General features: G+C 36.1%; 1 protein-coding gene across 5 annotated transcripts in view; it reads right to left on the bottom strand.

The window, feature by feature from the left end:
* The window catches only part of NETO1 (neuropilin and tolloid like 1), a 79,413-nt gene that overhangs the window by 16,730 nt on the left and 41,197 nt on the right, over positions 1–21,486 (bottom strand). For 4 of the 5 annotated variants that reach the window (XR_005627638.1, XR_005627636.1, XR_005627637.1 and 1 more), the window contains exons 7-10: positions 15,485–15,713; positions 4,609–4,722; positions 1,784–2,342; positions 591–665 (exon numbers count right to left, since the gene is read on the bottom strand). Coding sequence is in view for 2 of the 5 variants with exons in the window: in XM_039711120.1 (XP_039567054.1) it covers positions 605–665; positions 1,784–2,342; positions 4,609–4,722; positions 15,485–15,713 (963 nt within the window). In the remaining 3 variants the exon portion in view is untranslated. The remainder of the gene's footprint in view (positions 1–590; positions 666–1,783; positions 2,343–4,608; positions 4,723–15,484; positions 15,714–21,486) is intronic. The other variant, XM_039711121.1, reaches the window with a different exon arrangement.

Below are 21,486 nucleotides of genomic sequence, written 5' to 3'. Positions count from 1 at the left end.
ATCTATAACTCCATTATAAACATCTGAGATTATATTCATTAAGTGATGATAAAAATTATGCAGAATGAAAAGTCTAGGAAAATACTCCAAAAGAAAACCTTAACCTTAGTGCTACAGAATCTTAAATTTATCAATCCTAACACACACTGTTCTTCCAACACTTCAAAGATTGGATGAAAAAAATGAAATGAAAACACATAGTTCCACACCTTACTGATTTAAATTAAAATGCCAAGTTTTGCATTCAACTTCACATGCTGGGGCTCTAACTTTTATTTCCATAAATAATAACTAATAAATAAATAAATGAAATGCAAGAGCCATGCAAAGCACATGACTTTATAAGACAGTTGGAATGAAGATCATTTTTGCTAGAGGCTGACTGTAATTCTGTCACGAATAAGGAATTAACAGATTTTGCTTAGTTTGCCATGCTAAAGTGATCATCTGGCTTTCAGTTTTTTTAACATTCAAACCTGTTTCCATACAAGATGACATACAATTTGAGTCCTAATATGCATTTTAGCAATGTAACAAATGAAATGGAAAGCAACAGATGATTCAATTGCTGTATAGATATGTTTACTTACCTCAGGTTTCTCTCTTAGACCCTAGTTGTGTTGTACTCAGACTCATGTTTGCTTAGAGACCCAATGAGGCAGAACCTGGAATGTTATGGCTATTTCATTCAAAATAATAGTGTTTGCATAGAAAAAAAGAAATATATGCATATAGATACTTTATAAACAGTACACTTTGATAATCTGATAGATATTCATGAAGTAATTTACATAGGCATGAAACTGGATTAAAATAACCAAATAACTGTATTTTTTTTAAGAGAAAGAAATGTTTTAATGGGCAAAGAAAATACGAAGGGCATGTAAAAAATAACAGGAAATGCATAAATAATGCATGCAACAGAAAACACAAATATATTAAAAAAGGATTATGTATTCGTTTTTTCCTAAATTTTTTTTGTTTTCTTTTTCTTTTACTTGTAAACTTTTAATCATTCATATTCACAGTGATTCAAAGTGCAATATACAGAAGAAATAGCTCTTTTATCAAAAATATTATGCTTGATTTTTCTTTTTTTATTGATTAGAAATATTTCCTTTAATTCATTTTTATGTGTAAATATGTATGTGTTTATTATTTGTCTTATGTTCTAGTCTGTCTATCCGTGTTTATTTGACAAACCAAAATACTGTGATCAATAACGGAACAGAAACAGTAAAGTTTTGGAAATACTGTCATTCATTATATAAAAGGCCATGAGGAAAGGGGTTTCCTTACCCCAGGACTGTGTTCCTCATTCTTGTGTCATGCATCAAAATGGATAAATGTATCTTTTATTTATTGATGAATTTATTTAGAGATGGTTAGACCAATACCAGATGATATTCAAGGCCACCTCAGTTACGAGGAAACCACATGTATGTGGCTGTTCCAAAAATCTAAATTCACACAATGTTCTTTGGTTTTTAAAAATTGTACCTGTTCTCTGTTGACCTGTGTGTGCATGCACGGGGGTATATGTAAAACAGTAAAAGAAAAGGAAAGAAATTAGAAAGGTAAAACGGAGATATAGGATCCTTCAGGAAAGAGGAGCAGAGATGAGAAAGAGAGATAATATAATGGCATGTGCTATCAGGAAACAGAAATTTAAACAATAAAGAAAGAAAGAAAGAAAATGTGTCTTTACTGATCAAAGAGTGAATATGTTAGGGCAATCAAGTCCTTACACAATAGTCTTCATCAAAAATCTATTGATACTGACCGCTGAACAGCTTTATCATGTCTGGACAGTCTGTGACTTGTGGTTGGCACCTCTTCAATTTCGTCTATCTCGCACGCATCAGCAGCATCTTGTGAGTAGCTATGCTTCATGACAAGGATATTTCTCCTGTTCATGGGCTGAACAAGTGGTTTTACAGGCTGGGGTTGTATTTCTGTCAAGACAGAAGCATCTCTTGTGCTGAGGTTACTACGGCTGCCCTTAATACTAGACACTTGTGATCCACAGTGATGGTCATGAATGCATTTTGAAGAGGATCTCCGCAGTTTATGATAATTTTCAAAGTCATCTGCAACATCAGCAAGGTCAGCTGTAGTCCCTGTCCCTCTAAGGGTGCATAACTCATAATGAGGAGGCTCAAACACCTCCTGGAACACTGTTTGATCAAAGTCTGCTTTCCTTTGAACAAATTTTTTACGAGGCTGCTTGATCTGTACTATAATAGAGATAACAATGAGGATGATCACAATGCAAGAAGTCACCCCAATTATAGTCCCACTGGTATTGGTAAGTTGGTCCAATAGGTTTGCTTTTCTTTTTTCTGCGTGACAGGAAATAAAAAAAAAAAAAGCACAGCATTAATTACAGTTCAAGAATAAAAACAACTATGAAGGGTTCACAGATTACTGCAAGGCTGAGTCTATTCTATTTCTGACTTCACTTAATCAATCTCATCAACGGAAAAGAAAAGGAGAAGAAATCAGGTATTTGTGAAAGCCAAAAAAGCAACGCGCAAATCCTTTGTGTGCCTATTCACTTGGAAACTAATTTATTCAGGGAATATTGCAGTTTAATTAAAAAAAATTATAAAAAACAACCACCATAACAAGCAGATGGCTTCAGTGTCACCTCTGAACTCCATTTGGCTGCTAAAGCCCCCAAGACTTACAGATGTTCTCTTTATTATTTTCTCTCTCTCTCAGTAAATATACACAGCTAGGACATTAGGTCCAATGAAAGAACAAGATTTTACAGGATTTAAGGTCTAATATTTGTGAGCTGAGTGGGAATTTTGGCAGCGTTCAATGAAAAAGCTAAATCAAGATAGAATAGAAAAGTTTTTAAAATTTATATTTCAGAAAGAAAAAGAAACCAAATTGTGCAAGTTATTTCTGCTTTTTTCCCCCCTATTAATTACCAAAACCTTTCTAAACAGCCATAAAAATCCAAAATCTGATCATACCTACTACCCTTTACTCAGGAGCCTCTAATAAGTTAGTCAGCAAATTCTGCATTGTGAAAAAAGCAGAAAAAATGCAGTAAAATAATAAAATAAAACCATTTCCCCCCTCCTCTGGTGCATCTTTCTCTGTGATTGGCTTTCACAAGGCTGCAGGCACAATATGGTGATTGAGCCTTGTAGAAATTCAAATTGAAAGTGTTTGCATCAGTCTCTCTCAGGCATAGCAAGACAACTGTGGTTAAGTTTCAACATCCAGTTTAGTGTAATTTTTCCTGGCAACCTAAAACATATAAAAGGAATTAAGAAAAAGCTTTTGGAATTGAAGTTTTGGCACCAAAACAGTAACATTCTTCTCTTCAAAATCTCCTAGTTACCAAAACTTAACTCTTCAGTAGATCATTGTCTAAGCTTGTAGATTCACTCAGTGCTTCTCTAATTGACTGACACAGATTCTGGAGAAAAAGCAGAGTTAAGAAAAGCAACACTGCAGCAAACAACATTTCTGCTGGAATCAGCAATCTTCCTTTTTCTAGCCAGAAAAACAAGAGAGGATAAATGCACAAGACCTGATAAAAGATACTTGACGAAGGAAAGACGAAAATCTTTCGGGAAATTGGAGAGTGATGAAGGTTTTCTGTTTTCCTCTATTGTGAAGAACTAGAGAATGAATAATCATTTCCCAATTGTCTGTTTAGTTTCTTTGAAGAATATTATGCTCTGCCATAGTTTAGCTGTGTTCTTTTGAAGTATATGTTTTCATTTGTGTTTTACCCTATTGCACTGCTTGTCAGGATTTTACAGGCTTCAGTAGATTTATGGGCTGACTGCTAATCCACTTCATTCTGAATTTTTTTCTTGATTGGTTCCTAAATTTGGCATATCCCATGCTTTCAGGAACAAATCTGCAGTAGGGGGGAAACAGGGGGATACAAGACAGAAGTGAACTGTCTCCCTAGCCTGCAATGTAAGTTTGTTAAGCTCTTTTCCCTGAAGACAACACAGATGCTGTTTTAGGGCTTGTTTGTTTGGTTTTTGTTAAAGAACCACAGAAATAATTAGAAACCATTGTCAGTACATGGGTAGGAACATCACTCTCTGTCTATGAAATAAATATTACATCTGATTTCCAGATGTAATATTTACAAGCTTGTTATTTGCATTTCAATTTCACTTGATTATAGGTAGATTTCATTGCTTTCTTACAGTGTTATTCCACCTTCCTTTATAAGACTACCTGGGCTATTATGTACATAGCATGCAGCTAAAAGACACCTGCTACTCATATGTCACTCCACTACAGAGGTAACTATGGCAAAGAAACCAAAATATTACACTTAATTATACTTTATATTGTATGGAAAGCAGAGACCAAGTGATCAGAAGTGCATAAACAGACAGCAGGACACAAGCACTGCAATACCAGAGAAAAAAATGAAAACACTGAAAGTAAAATCCGCTGGCATTTTTTTACTTTCCTTCATTTTCTCTATTGCTTAATTTATGCTTTCCCCAAATTACTCTTCCTGATCTTTCAAACATTTGGCACATATTTAGCAAGAAACTGAAGATTATATGCTGTATCTCATGCAGTGCAAATGACAACTTTTTCAATTCTATGTGTTACCTTTGCAGTGGTTTTCATCCCAGGGATACACACAGTTCTGGAGTCCATTGCAGACCAGTGTATTATTTATACACATATTACTGTGGCAAAAAAATGTGTTGGCTTCACAAGGGGCTAAAAATGAGAGAAATTATAAATGATATTAAATTAGAAAATCATCCAACTCTCCTCTACAAACACATCTAGGAGTGGACATGTATTCTGTAATAGAACAAAACTATACAACATGTACTCCTTGTGCATATTAAGTATTTGACATGCAACATGGAGAGCAGTTGAGTCACAAACTCTTTATTATTCTGTGACAAGAGGTTCTCAGTTTTGTCTAAAATGACTGAACCTTTCCCTAGTATGACTCTCCTGGATATAGCAGGTTGGATTCCAAACATTGTTGGGAAGTCACCAATGTGTTATCAACAGTTTAACCACAGAACCAAAACACATCACCCTATGTGCTGCTATGAAAAGAGTTAACTGTATCCCAGGCTGATCCAATGAGTGACAGATAACATCTTATAAATTTTTTGCTGAAACCTCAATTTTGTAAGAAAACTGTGTGACTCAAAGAAGATATGTACTTGACGGTGCATATCAATGGTATCTGACCATTTATACACAAAGTGAAACTATTCTAAAAACCTTTTAGTCATAAAAAGGCTACAGTTAAGAAGCACCCTTTTGATCACAAGTATGAAGATGAAGAAGCACAACAGTCTTCAGTGTCCCTGAAGCCCATAGCCAAGAAGAATCATGCAGATTAAAGCTGCAGGAAAATGGTTTTACTGATGGCCATGTATTATTACTGTGAAGAAACCACCTGGAAGCCTTTGGAAGGTACTGAAGATGCTGCTAAACTGTGGTGTTTATGGAAGTATTGAGAGATCATTTGGTGCCAGGATTGTGAACTTATTGCTCCAAAAGTGCATAATATAGTACAGAGAAATTACTCCTCATATCTCTTCTTTAAACAAGAAAGACTTGTGTAACTTAGAAGAGCCACAAACTTTGTAAGTGTTAAATTGTGAAAAATGAACTCCTTATGTATTTTTTTTAGTCCAAGCAACCCAAAAGTGTTATTATAATTATTTTTAAGGGAGAGCTAAATAATAAGCTAAGACCCCTAACTAATTAGAAAGCAGTACTGGTGTTCATATTACTGATACTTCAAGTTTGATACTTCATGGAAATTGTTCTCCTCTGCAACTTTAGAAGCAGTTCCTATGACAACATAAATGCATAGCAGAGAGAATGGTTTAATGGCTTGCAAATGAAGGACAATACAAAGGATTTGTATGACTCAATAGATCATGTCAATAAATCTACTTACCAATAAGGGTTTAAGTTAAGATATCCATAATTGGCTTATTTGGAGCAGTTATGTTGTGTTACGGAAATGCCATCAAAATCAAAAAGCACACCCTAAATATGTAACCACTCATTCAGATATAACACTGTACATATACTGTATCTCTTAGCCAGAAGACATCAACCAGCCTGTCCACTGTTCAGTTTTTGTTTTTAAATCTGGTATACCATCTCCTGAGGTTCAGGGAGCCTAGTGACATTTTAAGTGTGTTACAGAAAGGATTCTCCTTCATGCTGGGCAGATCAGAAGAGCACATGTGCGTATTAGAAAGGGAGGATATTTAGGGACAGTCCTTATCTATCTGTTGCTGTCATTTGGGGACAATGAAGGCTGAGCCTGGAGGATGCTGTACCACATCATGATGTGACACATCACGTAGATAACACATCAGAGGCATAATCATCTTTTCACACTGTAGCTGCAATCCCTGTTTCCAGGCAAGGTGAAGATCTTTTGGGATGTTCCCACATGTAGAAACAGCCTCACTGCCTACTCTGAGCCAAAAGAAGTGAGAAACCTAAGAAGATCTAAAGAGGCACCCATTCAAAATACAAAGTGTACCAAAAAAAGGCCCAAATATCAAACAAAAAAAAACTTCAAAGAGTGACAGAGGAACAATGGAGAAATATGAAATACAAAAGCAGACAAACAAATACTTGCAGGATTATGAGAGGTTATATGATTAAAGCCACAAAGAAAAAAAACAAAGAAAACAAAAACAACAAAAAAACTCCGACCAAAACATTCAGAGTGGCACGAAGGATCTTAGAAGCAAAGTCAGAAGGACAGAGTGCTGATTGAATTCAAAAGTATGGTGATGATAAGCAGAAAAGGGGAACTAAAGGAAGGTAAAAGGAAGTGAAAATAAGACAAAGAAAGAGAGGCGTCTACAGGAAAAAACAATGCAAATTGGTTATTTTATTCTGCACTAAAAGAAATAGTGAGATTTTCTATCAAATGAAAAATATTAGGAAATGTTTCATAATGAGAGAAAAATAAAGAACAATAAAAAAGGCCTTTTTTCATATTTAAGAAGAATGAATAATTGTGCAAAAAGGTGACAGGGACATCTGAAAATGAAAAGCAAGAGAAAGGAGGAAAAAAATGGTATTTGAATAAGTGTCAAAACAGGATGAATAATGAAGCAAAGCAATTTCAGATCCAGTACAGCAAACTTAGTATGAGAGAAACCCAAATGTAAGATTCAGAAAACTAATGACAAACAACCCTCTCTTGTTCATGTTTGTAAAATTAAAATAGCCAGGTTCTCTCTGTGGTCCCATGAATGCAGAGTGATTAAACTGGACAAGAAGTCAATATGTTTTCTCTACTCTAATTAAGGTTGGTTTTTTTTGAATGAATGAAAGCATAAAGAGAAGCTGAAGATTTGTCAGTCCTGTTGTACATTGGAAAAAATTGCTTTCTTGCCCAAAAAAATGCACAGAAAAAGAGTCTTGGGACGCTACATCAAGGACATTCTAGTAACAAAAAAATAGATAAATGAACTGATGGTAAACAAGATTCTTTCACAGCAAGATGGATCTGGTCCTGATGCAGTATTAAAGCTGTTACAGAACCCAAGATGACAGTGGAATCAAGCAGTATGTGACAGCAAGCTTGTAGATGTTTTCACAAAAGGAAACTACTGCTATCTTCAACTTAAATTAGACAAGACAGCACAAACCTCTCCACACACCAGAAGCCGTCCTATATCACTCCATGGGATTTCCTATCACTGTATAAATGCCCTTTATATGAGAGAACAGCAGCAATGCAGAGAGCTTACCCAGGTGAGGAGCCGAGCAACTTTTTGGTCATGATTAGTGGAAAGCCCAGTGAAAAGCTACCAATATTGTACTTTGTGTCTGGACTACTTGATGTCCTCATCAAGTAGTCAGGCAGTCAATTAAATTTTCTTCAGGCAGCTGGAAGTAGCCTCATGATGACAGGCCCTGGTCCTTATGGGGATTTGAACCACGTGATATCTGCAGAAGGCAACACAGCAGGGTGCAAGCCAGGAAGTTTCCAGAGTGCATTGATAACTTCCTGACACAGCTAATCACAGAGTTGATGAAAGTAGCTATGCTGTTCCTCATACTTTTATGAACAAGAATCAGTTGGGAAGGTGTATGTCAGGAGCACGAGATGATGGAGTTTGAGATGCTTCAAAGAAGGAACAAACCAAAAAGCACAATTATAATTCTGGGCCTCAGAAGAGCAAAAGGTCACTATTGAGGGGTATGGATGGACAAATACCATGGGAGGTGGTCCTGGAAAGATACAAGTTCCAGGAGAGCTGGTTGATCCTGTAAGATCACCTCCTCCAAGCTCAGCAGATGAATATCTGGACTAGCCAAAAATCAAGTGAAGGTAGCATTTATCCTGCATGGATGGTCAATGAGCTCCTGACTAAGCTCAAAGTTAGAAAGGATACATATATGTGGTGGTGGTAGGGCAGCATGATCCCAGCAGAAATATGACTTCTCTGAGTGGAAGGGGCTGAGGTTAGGGAAGGACAGACATGAACTCCTGGATTCCATTGTGATGCCTCCAGTAGGTGACTCACATCATTGTGAAGCCACTCTTGACTATCTCTGAAAAGTCCTGCTGATTGAGGCTTCAGTGGGCTGGGCAAATAGGATCTTCAAGTAGATCAACAAAAGGAAATGTAAAGTCCTGTGTATTGTGAGGAATAATTTAATGCACCAGTACGTGCTGGGGACTGACCGACTAGAAAGCAAGCCTGCAGAAAATGTTCTGGAATCAATAAGGTCACCTTGAAAATCACCTTGAGTCTGCAATGTGCCCTTGTGGCCAAGAAGGCCACCACTGTCCTGGGCTGCATTAAAAACAGAATTGTCAGCAGGCTGAGAGGTTTGATGCTTCCCCTCTATTTACCTGGAGAGACCACATCTGCAGTGTTGTGTCAGGTTCTGGGCTCCTCTGCTCACAAGGGACACAGATGTCTGCAGTGAGCCCAGCAAGAGTCCATGAAGGCCTTTAAAGGCTTGAGATATTGGGGGTGAGAGGAGAGGCTGAGAAAGCTGGGACTGTTTTGAGCAGGCTTTGTCAACGCATCCAAACACCCTCTGGGCAGGAGTGAAGAACACAAAGCCAGGTTTTTCTCAGCAATGCCCAGTGACAGGAAGCAATGAGCACTAAATGCAATACAGAAAATTCCCTTGGAATGCAAGAACTAACTTTTACTTTGAGGCTGGTCAAACACTGTGCCAGAGATGGTTTACTAAGTGAGGTTGTGGTGTTTCCATCACTGAAGATACTCAAAATCCAACTGGCCACAGCCCTGAGCCACCTGCTGTAGCTGACCCTGCTTAGAGCAAAAGGATTGAACCAGACCATATCCTGGAGTCCCTTCCATCCCTTCCATGGCTCAAAATCTGATTTCATAATTAGATTAAAAGTAACAGCTGGGAACACACAATTGTGTTATTTCTCCTGTGACTCAAAGCTGCCTTAAATCAAGCTCTACCAAGGTACTGGCCTAGAAGTAAGTGAGACAGCATATTCAGCACGATGAACAATTCATAATAATTATAACACAGCTGAGAAAATCAGAACTACATCAATAATTTGACCTGATGTATTTTAATAAGATCTCTAATCAATTCTTTGCTTTTTACAGCACAAAAATACTGTATTCTAAATTAAATCATTAATTAAAGAAAAATTTTATGAGAGGTTATTTTTCTAGTTTGTAATTGAACCAATAATTATTTTTATAGAATATAATTATTTTATTAAATCATATATACAATATTTAAAATACAAAACATTTTCTTTCTGCATTACTTTAATGATAATATTTTCTTTTCATGGCTGTGAGTGCTATGTGTAAGAATACCTTGTATCTTAATATGCAAACAAATGTTATAGTTCTGGAATTAATTTTAATGCAACATTTCCTGCTTTGCAACAGCTATTTACACTGAACAGAAGATGGTGCTATTATCCTAGCAGATATATAACCATGTGTGTTAACAGGAATAGACATGCTATCCCAGTCTTTTTCAGGTATAGAAACCTATGTTTAAAAACACCAGCTGTAATAATAACAACCCTCTTTCTGTTAACAAGAATGTAAATATGTTCTGTTTCTAGTACAATTTAGGAGATTGTTATATTATTTATATTTCTGAAGATTTCCACCACAGTATTCAAAAAAGCTTTGGTTTGGTATTTGAAGGTTATTGCTTTCAAAATTCTTAAAAACTGAACCAATGTAGTAGCCTATATTTTATAGGAAGGTTTTAGAAATGCATGTGCCTGCAATCAACACTTTTAAATTTATTAAAACATATTTTAATCCGGAATAGCCCTAAGGCAGAGAAACATAAAATGTATTAATAGTTCTTCCATATGCCATCCTTAAAAAGCTACATGAAATAAAAGCAGTTGTAATTTATATTTTTAGAAAAGTTATACTGGTTTCACTCTGACAATAAAATAAATGGTCACAAGTAAGGACACAAGTAAAGCATTTCAATTTATACTATAAAGTTACAGAATTTGTAAAGCAGTATAACAATTAAATATTCCATGTGATTAACAATTATTATACCATTGTGGTATTGTTACATAAGTAACAAAACACACTATTTCTGTGCATTAAGAATAATTTTGTTGGGCATTGCAAGGATACTCTGGATATCAATTGCAATCATGGGCAGGTCAAAATATTTTTATAAGATGGAGCTAAAAGCAGATCTGTCATGGAACTGGTGCGCAGCCTGGCTGCTCCACTTCAGTGCCGTGCTTTCTCCAGTGTATGTCTCACTATTTCTCAGCACCATCCACAGTTAGTGCAACTCCTTTGTTTCCAGGGTGTGAACTAGCTGAGCCAGCCAGCTTGGGTGTCTATGCTGCACTTCATTGAACCATGTGGATTTACCCTTTGAGCCTGTTTCAAGGCAGGGATTTCAGGCCAGGATGGGATAATCTTAGACAAATGTCCTACCCTACTTGTTATTTTTAGGCTTATCTCTCTCCGTCCTTTCTCCCCTTCCTTTTTTGTCATAACATTTTTGAAAGGTCTCGCTTCCTTCTGAGGGTGAATGAGAAAACTCTGAAATCTCAACAATGGTTAGATGTGAGAAACATTTTACACTGAAGTTGTTAGAAATTTCACACCTACTCCTCCTCTATCCAAGATAGCTCATTGCATCATGCTCTGCACACACAAATTCTTTAAGTACAGATCATTTGGATTTTCCCATTGTTCTTTAATGAAAAATAATACTTTCTTTCCTCCACAAGACAAGTAAAATTTAAATTCTTCAGATGTTCCTTGAATCATCATTGGAAGGAAGAAGTTTTCTATCAGTCTCTTCGAGGAAAACTATTTATTGAGAGACAATTTCATGTGCTTTATTAAAATTATGAAATTATTAAGATCGTTATAATACTGTGCACTACAAGTATATGATTTGCCAGTAATAAAAAAAAAAGGCTTGTAAAAATACAGCTATTAGAAACTTGGAAATGAAATGGGCTTAATACTGATGCTTTTTCAGTCACCTTCAGACAGCTCTGTGAAAGACAAATGTAACATTTATGGACAGTTAATACCATATACAGATCAATAATCTAGTCTTTCAAAAACACCTATATGTGGTTTCATGGGTTTTTGTTCAGGGTTTCTTTGATATACAAACTCACCAGAGAATGGCAGGTCAGGAGCCTGTGCTCAGACCTCCAGCATGTGTTCTGTTAATACACTCTGGGCACCACAAAGAATTATTTTGTTCAGGGTCAGAGAGTCAATGGGATGCTTAGCCAGTGAGGGGTTTTCACTAGAGATAGCTGCAAATAGCACAGAAGGGAAGAAAATCACAGACGAGTGCTCACCAGTAACGAGGCAATCCCAATGGTTTCTTTTTAAAATATTAGTGTGGAAGCAGAGAGCAGAACCAGCAAAGCTGCAATCTGTTTACATGCCTAAGTCCTTGCAAAGAGAAGCTGCCTCTTCACAGGTTGCACTAAACAGCTTGCTGTTCCCTTTTTCAGTACTTCCCTTAGCTTTGCCACAAAAACACAGTCCCTAGTGCTGCATACCTGCAGTCCCTCTTGCCCATTAAAGAACTGCCCATGCTGGGTGATGATCTTCAAGTCTGTAAACACGGACTTGAATGCCATTACTTGATCAAACTGCACACTACTCTTCAAAGCTTGACCTTAGACTTCTGTCCAAATATGGGTTTTCTTCATAAAAATAAAATAAGAATGATAGAACTTGTGCTCCATTAGGAAAGTTGCTTGTGACAGGGCTCTAAGAAGAGACTTTGAGCTCAAAGGGACAATAAGAGAAGGAATGAAGTCTTTCAGGTCTGGGGTTATGGGCACAGAAGGAAGCCGTGCTACCAAAGGGCAGTCAGAGGTGAGAAAGTGAACGTCTTGTCTGCTGTGCATACAGAGGGTTTTTCTCTTATGCCATATGCCCCGGTTCTACAAATCTGCTTTTAGGCTAAAGCGTAGGTGTGTCTGCTGAGGAGCAGCTCTTTGAAGAAGCTGTGGGTGCAGCATGTCTGTCATTAATCAGGCTGGAGATCACTCTTCAATCACAGAAAATGAAATGAACATTTAGTCAGTGGGTGAGAAAACAAAGATTCATTTTTCAAGTCTTCTTATCAGATGTCAGACACCTTCTGATTATATCAGATTTTTGTTTACCTTTTACTGATGCTTATATTAATTTATTGGATATTTAAAATCTAGTGTAACAGTGACTCCCATGTACAAAAATATGATCATACTTCGAAGGTATCTTAAAAATTAAAAAGATAAGGATACAAGGAGTCAAACCCAAAATGGCTGTTGGAATAGTTAATAATGCTGACAATGAAATATCAGAGCATCACTATGAATTATCACTATTAAGAATTAATCATTTATTAAGAGTTGCTTAGACCTCAACTACTATTTTGACAATGATGAAAATCATTCCTGATTTTCTGGTGCAGGGAATTTAACAACCTCATGCATTGTATGCTGTATGCTTTTCCTTAAGACATATTTATAGTACTGCTGCTCTGAAAGAATCACTGTGAGAGGTTTGGAAACTTGTAAGACTACTTTTTAGATGCCAACAAAAAATACATACATATTTTAAATGGATTTGGAACACACTGATTGAAACATGTAAAAACAATCATAGAAGAAATCTATGATTTCTCTGTTCTGTACAAATGTCAAGTCCCCAAGAAATGGGTCTGTAACTGAAATAAACATTGAATAGACTCACACTTAAAGAAAACAATGCTCAGGCTTAGTAGCTTGTTTCCACAGGATACCACTTCCAGTACACAGAGCCTTGTGTAAAGGAAAACTCACAGTCTCAACAGCCTAACTCCACACTGAGGAGAGGAACTATAGGAGTAACAGATCACAACACCTCCTGGTAATTCCCACAGGAACAGAAAATACTTTGTCACTCTTTCCGATGCACATTACTGCAACATAAATGCAATGTTCTATTTTGTTCCTTTCTCAGCTTTATATGAACAAAATAGAATTTTTTCCTCTTTCTTTGTCCATGAATAGACACACAGGTGTCTGTTCCCTGATGCACATCTCCCTGAATGAGGTCTGACATTCCTTCTCTTCCATGCAGATGATCTAATTATTCCCACACGCTGCTGAAAGACGTTGCAGTTTCCGTGCCATGAGCTGTGTCTCAGAGTGTGTCTCACTGACATCTGTTCTAGCCAGCTCCTGACAGCCAGCACCAGTGTGTGGCGGAGGGCAGCACTTAGGGACAACTGACAAGACACAGAAAATACCATCTGCATCACCTTTACATCTTTAAAGTTAATTCCCAGCATTAAAATCACAGATGCATTTTTTTCTACTATTTATGAGCAGGCTATGTAGACATATTTCAAAGTATTGTTTAACCTTTAATAAATTTTCAGCTTTTAGTGAGCAATGACTCTTCAGAGCAAATTGACAGGAAGCACATTATGTAAGTATTTTGAATTTCTCAGTCAGAATACTATTCAGTATAAACTATCATCTGCTTACAAGAAAGGAATAGCTCATAAGATGTAGCATGTCAGGTAAATATATTAGGAATAATGTAAGAGAAAAAAAACCCACTACATTTTTCCTTATTATCCTTTAAAATATGAGAGCTTTGCAAACACACTTATTCAAACCTTCATTTCAAGTTAGTCATCACAGTGCTTCACTCTCCAGTTCTTTATATGCTGTGAACCTCCAGTGTCTATGCAGTTGTTTCTAAGGTAACAGATCAAGATGCCTTGTGAAAAAAAATGAATCAGATCTTGAATATTCAAGACATCTCCAGTTGCAGAAATGAGAAAAGGGCAGTATCATCTCAACAAGAGTTCTCAGTGTCTTTTAGACCCCAGCCTGATTTGCAGGCAAGAATAATATAATCCACCCTAAGGCTGTGAATGTGAGAGTACAGTGGTTCATGAAGTTTCAGACATGTAAAATGTCAGAAATTTTTTAATCAGAGCCATAATTAAGGAATTATGGAAGCTGTTCTCAACAGAGACTCGTTGCCTCATTGCAGGGTACACACACACAGAATACAGATGAAGAATGTATTTGGTGGGTTGAGCCTTCGTTCCAGCCACTGGCAGCCACAAAGAAATCTTTCCATCAGACACACGATGCACAAACCAAAAACACATTAAAAATTAACATGAACCAGCATGTGAAAATAAATGTACCTTTCTAAAGAGGCCAAATATGTATTATTCCTATCAAAGGAAACAAATAGATATCTTTCATAGGTCTTTCACAGGATTATCTGGGTCAAGAGTTTTCAGTGAACAAAACTACTGGGTTTTGTTGAGCGATTTTTGTGATTTGCCTGATTGTTTCTTTTCTTAAACTGGCTAGAACTACATTTTCCTTCTTTTACATTGCTTATTATCTGAGTCCAGATTTCATATAAAAATATAAATACATGTAAGCCACATAAAGAGAATGTTAACCAAAATATGAAAGGCTTTTAGAAAGCTTTTGTTACTACAAAAAAACCCTAAACTCTTTGCTTAATAATATCTGACACATATGTTCACTGCTATATGCACACACCCACTACCTGTGCTAAAATAATCATAAGGTATTCTTCAAATGCATATCATAATGAGATCAAAAAAATCTAAAAAAATCAGAGAAAATTATCCGACTTCACAAAAACTTTCAGAGTTGTATTATTTTCCATGTTGTGTAAGGAAAAACTTTCATGCAGCTTGGGGATCAGACAAAAGTCACAGCTATATGACTGGACCGGTCATGACCACTTGTACCTGTTTTCTTGGTTTTGAATCTTGTGGTCTCTCTGCTGCATTAAAAAATATTGCTTACTACAAACACTTGGAATAAAAACTGGTTGAATATTTATATAGCTTATTTGGCAACATACTTCAGTGGCTGCTCTGCATGAAGAAAATATTAACAGATTTTGGGACTTGTATCATTTAACAAACTGAAAGAAAGATGCATTGATTAGGGTCTTACGTTCTTGGAAAGATGTGAAGAGCATCTGGAATCGGCTGTTTCGACTGCCTTCATCTGCCCACATGCGGATTACACCCAGACCTGTCCTCAGCATCACATCATTAGCAACTGTGCTGCAAAACTTTGCCTTCAAATCCTCCACTGAGCTGCTTCCGTCATACACTGCTACAAAATTCCTTTTGCATTCGTTGGAATTCTGCATCTCATAGTCCAAAAATCGCAAATAGATCTATAAATCAACCAAACAACAAAGGGAACATGTACAGACATTTGAGAATGACTGAAAAAAACATTAAGCAACTTTGCTTTACATTGCAGGAGAAAAAGTACACAACAATTCCATCAAAATATTTTTTCTGGAGCTGGTGATCCATAGGGCACTTCTTTGGAAAGCCATTAATATGCAAACTGAGCACTCTTTCTACTTCCTGGTATTTTGTCTTTCTTCCAAGTAGAATGTCTCAGAAGATCTAGATAATTCTTTGTTCTTACCCACAGTAAGGTGCTAATTTGCAAATATATACTTTTTTTCAGAAGTATGTGCAATGGTTCTTCAAGCTGAAGGACAGATGAGCTAGAAATTTCTTCTTTTACTGCTTGGCACGATATTGCTCTATTACATGACTGACATGTGAAATAATAAGGCAAATCATTGTTGCTCCCTCCCCAGAGTCAATGTGTCATCTTATACATTTCTGCTACACTGATTCAGGGAGTGAGAATCTAAGAGCCAGGCAGAGCTCCATCATTAATCTTTTTATGTTTCCACAAGGATCTGCCACCATCTCAGCTCTTCTAAACAAAGCATTATGGTATACTTTTTCATAATTTAACTGGATTCAAATCAAGCATATTTTGTAGAAACTCCTAGAAAAGTATGTCTCTTGCATGCAAGCTAAATTTTCTCATAAAGTAATATATATATATTGCCCTTTGCAAAGAACTCTTTAAATCTACTTAAAAAGAAGCACTGGTGAGGATAAAAGACTACTATTTGATATCCAAGTGTATATGGACTTTAGGGAAAACTACCAATTTTAAAAGCAATTGATTATAAAAGCAACATCAAATTGACAGAGAAAGCAAGTACTATTTTCAATAGATACATGATACATAATCAAACTGCCAAGGGTACTCCTGAGATTTCAGGGAAATTTTACAGAAAGGTCAGTTAGGACAGAAATTGTATAAAAAAGCAGTAAGCATACACAGCATAGAGCTGTATAGACCTCCACTTGAAAAAATTACTAAAAAAATAATCTCCACTGTATTAGACATCAAATATACTTATTACCAAACAATTTTATTGACTTCAGGTATTTCTTTATATGGACAGAACAAATGTTTTTTAAGCTCCTCTGCTTTCGCAAAAAGTACACAAGCAGTGCATATCCTATTAGCAACAAACCTCATAATTTCACTTCGTTAATATATTAAAACTCTTATAGTTTAAGAATTATGTGCTCTCAAGCAGTCTGCTACAGTTTAGTAATAGCTCAGATTTTTTAATGGGCCTTTTCAGGTATTGTATTATTGTATTTTTCATTCCTTGTTATGCTTCACATAAGTGTGACTCTGAAAAGAATATTTGTGAAAACTTACTAGCAAATGAAATTAGGTATACCAAAGGCACATTTTTTTTTCTAATCTGTTATTCTTACAGTGACTCTTACTCATATTACATAATTTTCATCTTTCAGAAGAGTTCAGAGGGATATATTTCAATTAAAGTGCAGTTAAGTGTACTTTAATTTCACCATATATCCTGGAGTTTATATACCAAAAAAATAAGGAATCTGCTTGTATTGGTCTCTACAAAGTGAAGCAACTAACAGAAGTAGACAGAGACATACTGAGATGGAAATATTTTATATCAAGGTATAGTTTTTATAGTGTTTCTCACTTCATTTACTGGTTGTTCAGTAAGACAGTGAAATGATGCACACTACTGTGCTGGCAGAGAAAGGCCCCACATGGGGGGATCCCACACAGGTGAGGGAGGTATGGGAAGAGGCAGAGCCATGATACAAACACCCAGTGACTGACCACATTTGGGACACACCAGAGAGCTGTTTCTGTGTCCCAGACACCAGATCCTCCTTCTTGAGCAAGGGTGAGACAGTCACTGTGCAGCCCTGGCACCCAGCCTTTCCTGGGAAACTGCTGAGACCTCCATAATACATCTCTGCATAACTTAGGGACTAAATGTGCCCCTTGCTTTTCTTTCCTCAGTTACCTGAAGCAATCTGCTTCAGACAGGTGTCCCAGTGCCTGCCAGCCTTGTCACAGGTAATGCAATGAAATTTTCCTGCAGCTGAAGCTGATTATAGGCAATATTGCATACATGTGACTGCTTCCCAGGAAGAGAAATGTGTCAGATAGATTGTTCACAAAAAACAGAGGGCATGCAACATGCTTTCTTAATGAATCATTGCTTTTACTGTCTGCATATACCTATCATATGTACACCATTTATATTTATATGCCATATACATATATATACATACATATATATATATATATACATGATAGACCAGAAAGTTATACTGCAATGCACCACATCATATTTTTGTCTGTTCCCCTCTTCAGAAAAGCTCATATTTACTCTAGAAAAAAAGATTGCATTAATCTGATGGCAGAACAGTAACAAAACCATACCTACTGTGCAAAATTGTACACTGCCTTGCACACTAGTTCACATGTTCTCTATTTCTATCCTGCTGCCTTTTATATACGCATTTATATGTACAATTGCATGTGCACATATATAAGTACATGTATTTCTTTGAAAGGTTATCCGATTTCAGTATGGAGATGTAATTTTTATGAGTTTTCATTCTTACAAGAAATGTGTGCTGATCCTCACTGTGGTTACAAAATATCAGCTCTCCCAGCAATTTCCAGCATTCATCAATTATTCCTGATCTGTTCAAAAACACTGTTCATATAACTGTCTGTACTGTTGTACAGACAAAATCTTATTTCTATGGGCTTATCATTTGACATTCTTTAGTTTCTGGAGGCACACCAGCCTTATAAAATAGTAAAATATTTCTTAGAGTAGCAGTCATAAATACTGAAAAGGAATCAAGAGAATAATAACTCAGCATTTTGTTTTGAGTCTTCCAGTGAACTTCCATTTTTCCCAAGCCTGAATTCTGCTGTCAGTGATACCTGTTCATTCCTCCGTGTGGGAAATTCAGCCAACACCATAACATATACATATGATAGGTAGTGGAACCACTGGATAAAAATGTTTGACTTAAAAATCTGTGTCTATCTAGTAGAAGAAACATGCCACTTTCTCCAATGGCATGAAGTTTCATAAATTAGAGTATATAAGTTACTGATATTCTGAGATTAGTTGGAGCTTCATTTTCATCATTGTCTTTGGAGATGACTACTCCCAGAACTTTTTATAAAATATTGAAGACTTGGTGCAACAACCCTGAAATGAGTGGGTATATTTTAATCTATTTATTTGAATCAGACCTTTGACTTAAGACTGCAGTGCATTTTTAAAAACTGGAAACTGATTACACAAACTGACAACCTGATATTGGATCAGATTTTATTTTAAAGAGCTGGAATAATTTAATTGCTTCTGCACGCCTCTGCCAACTTGTACAGTTTCATTGCTATATATTTGCCATTGTTCCTGTCACTGGCTGTAAGACCCACACTGGCAGAAGAAAATGACTAATAATAAATTGAGTTCCCCAGGGAAAGAATAAAACTGATTATATGACAAACCCTTATTTAATGCAAAATGTTCCCTATACATAGCTTTTTTAAATCAGTGGCAATATTCTCATTACTTTTGCTGGTATGTGGATGTCACTAAAACAAATGCATCAGAAAGTGAGAGAAAAATTGTCAATATTACTGGTTATTTCATTTACAGAGATCTTAGCCATTACTTCTACCACCAGTGGATAAGAAACTTTGTTCCCCTGAAAGAACATAAACTAAAGAAGAGGTCACAGACTCAAATACCACCAACTGCCTTCATTAAATATTTTTTCATTGATGTCAATAGGAGGTTTTGGAATGAACATTTCCACAGATACTGGCACATTATATTAGCATAATCGAGGCATCCTTGCTGAAGAGAACATCTTATTTGAAAGAAGAATCATAACTGCCATATCTTCTTCTTTCACATTTTTGCTGCAAAATTTTAATAAGACACTTTTGTCAAGTCATCAGCTCCACATTACTTAGGAGAAGGGGCTGCTCAAGTATCAGATTACCTGAGTTTTGAGATGTCACTGCAAATGTCAATGTTATTAGCAACAAAACTGAAAAAGCCTCACTGCAACCGTGGCATATGTAATTTACACTCGGTCACATAATATTTTAAATAATTCTCTCATCACCTGTAAGTTTTGTATTGCCACCATAAATAATAATCAAAAAAGGAAATTCTGGGAAATTTTTACTATTTCTTTTCATTTAGATTTGAAAGCAACAAAAATCTCTGACTGAACATACTAGGAAAAAAACCCCAAAATTATTATAAACTACAAATAACATATCACCTCAGTAAAATAGTCAGATTATAATCTCCTCATAGTGAATCACTTCTGATGAGTTCTGCCTTTTAATCAATCACTGAAGGTTAGGGATGACAACATGATTGATCAGGCCAGTCAGAAAAAGCTTCAAACCATATCCCAGCATATCAGACTTAATATATCTGCAGAGACACCCAGTCGCCTTAAACCAAACCAAACAAAAAGCCATTGTTCAACTGCCAAAAGTAATTTAGACATAAGAGAAAAAAATCCTCTTCATCCAAGCATAATGTCCAGATTTTACATTTTCTCCTTCTGGGTTCAGTCAATTCACTTGTAAACAGAGGACTGGGTTAAATTGTCCCATTGCTCAGTGATCAGTTACAACACCTGCTTTTTTCGAGGTCTTTTTCAGTTCTGTGTGATTAACAAAGTACTTTCCAGATGATACCTCCAGTATTTAGGCCTGGGAAATCCAGTTTTTGTAAAGCAGATTGTGCAACACTAATTGAATACCTTCAAGGCAAGTAGACACCAAGTACAACAGACTAAAAAGAATATTATCAACGGGGCTTGAATTTGTCATCTGCAATGATCTGTCCTCTTGCTTGGATGCTATTTTTTTTAAAATCAGTATTACTTCAATACAAAAGTGCTAATAATACATGATTTGTTGGATTTTTGTTTGTTATTTTGGAGAATTATTCTACATTTTTAGTCCTTCTGCGACTATGGTCCTTCTGGGACCATGCTATGCAAACAGAGAGCTCCATACCTCATATTTTCTTCTGTTCTTGAGCTTGGAGAATACTATTTGTCAAAGATGATAATTTTATATAGTGCTTCTAAGATACTGTGATTCACAACCAAGGCTCATGTATCAGAACATGAGTTTTCTAGACAGGTGAAGCTCTTTGGATTTCTTTGCTTTGTCCTATTTGTTTCTTCAAACTTTTGTGACTATCCAATAGTTGACATTTACTCTGTCAAGTCATCCTCATTTTTCTCTTTTACATTCCAAAAATGCTCACAAGTGGGCAATATTTACAACTCCTTGGTACTATTCTGCTTTTTAACACTGAAAACTGGAAATCAAGTCCTGATTCTGCTGTTCTCTTTGACAGACATTTTATTACTTTCTTTAATACATTTTTAAAATTATATTTCTTAATAGCTATTTGGTTTGAGGATTAAGTTCATTATATTTCTTTACTTGAATGGAATAGATTCATGGTAACTTAAAAGTGAGGTTTTTGACAGCATTACTCTGGCATGTGCATTGGCATGCCTTCATAGCAAAGATTCCAAACATGTACTTGTCTTGCACCTTCGTCTCACAAAACTATTTCACATAAGGGATTTTAATAGTTTAATGTAGGAAAACAATATTTTGTACTTGTTTAAACATAATTTGTTCACCTTGTACTTACCATATATACATGTGCTCGACTTTTTAAAATTCATAATATTTTTTGCATTATCTGT

This window comes from Passer montanus, unplaced genomic scaffold (genome assembly GCF_014805655.1).
Source record: "Passer montanus isolate IOZ18808 unplaced genomic scaffold, ASM1480565v1 scaffold24, whole genome shotgun sequence".
NCBI lineage: Eukaryota > Metazoa > Chordata > Aves > Passeriformes > Passeridae > Passer > Passer montanus.
The sequence above is the reverse complement of the archived record's forward strand: the minus strand, read 5'-3'. Positions and strand labels throughout refer to the sequence as shown.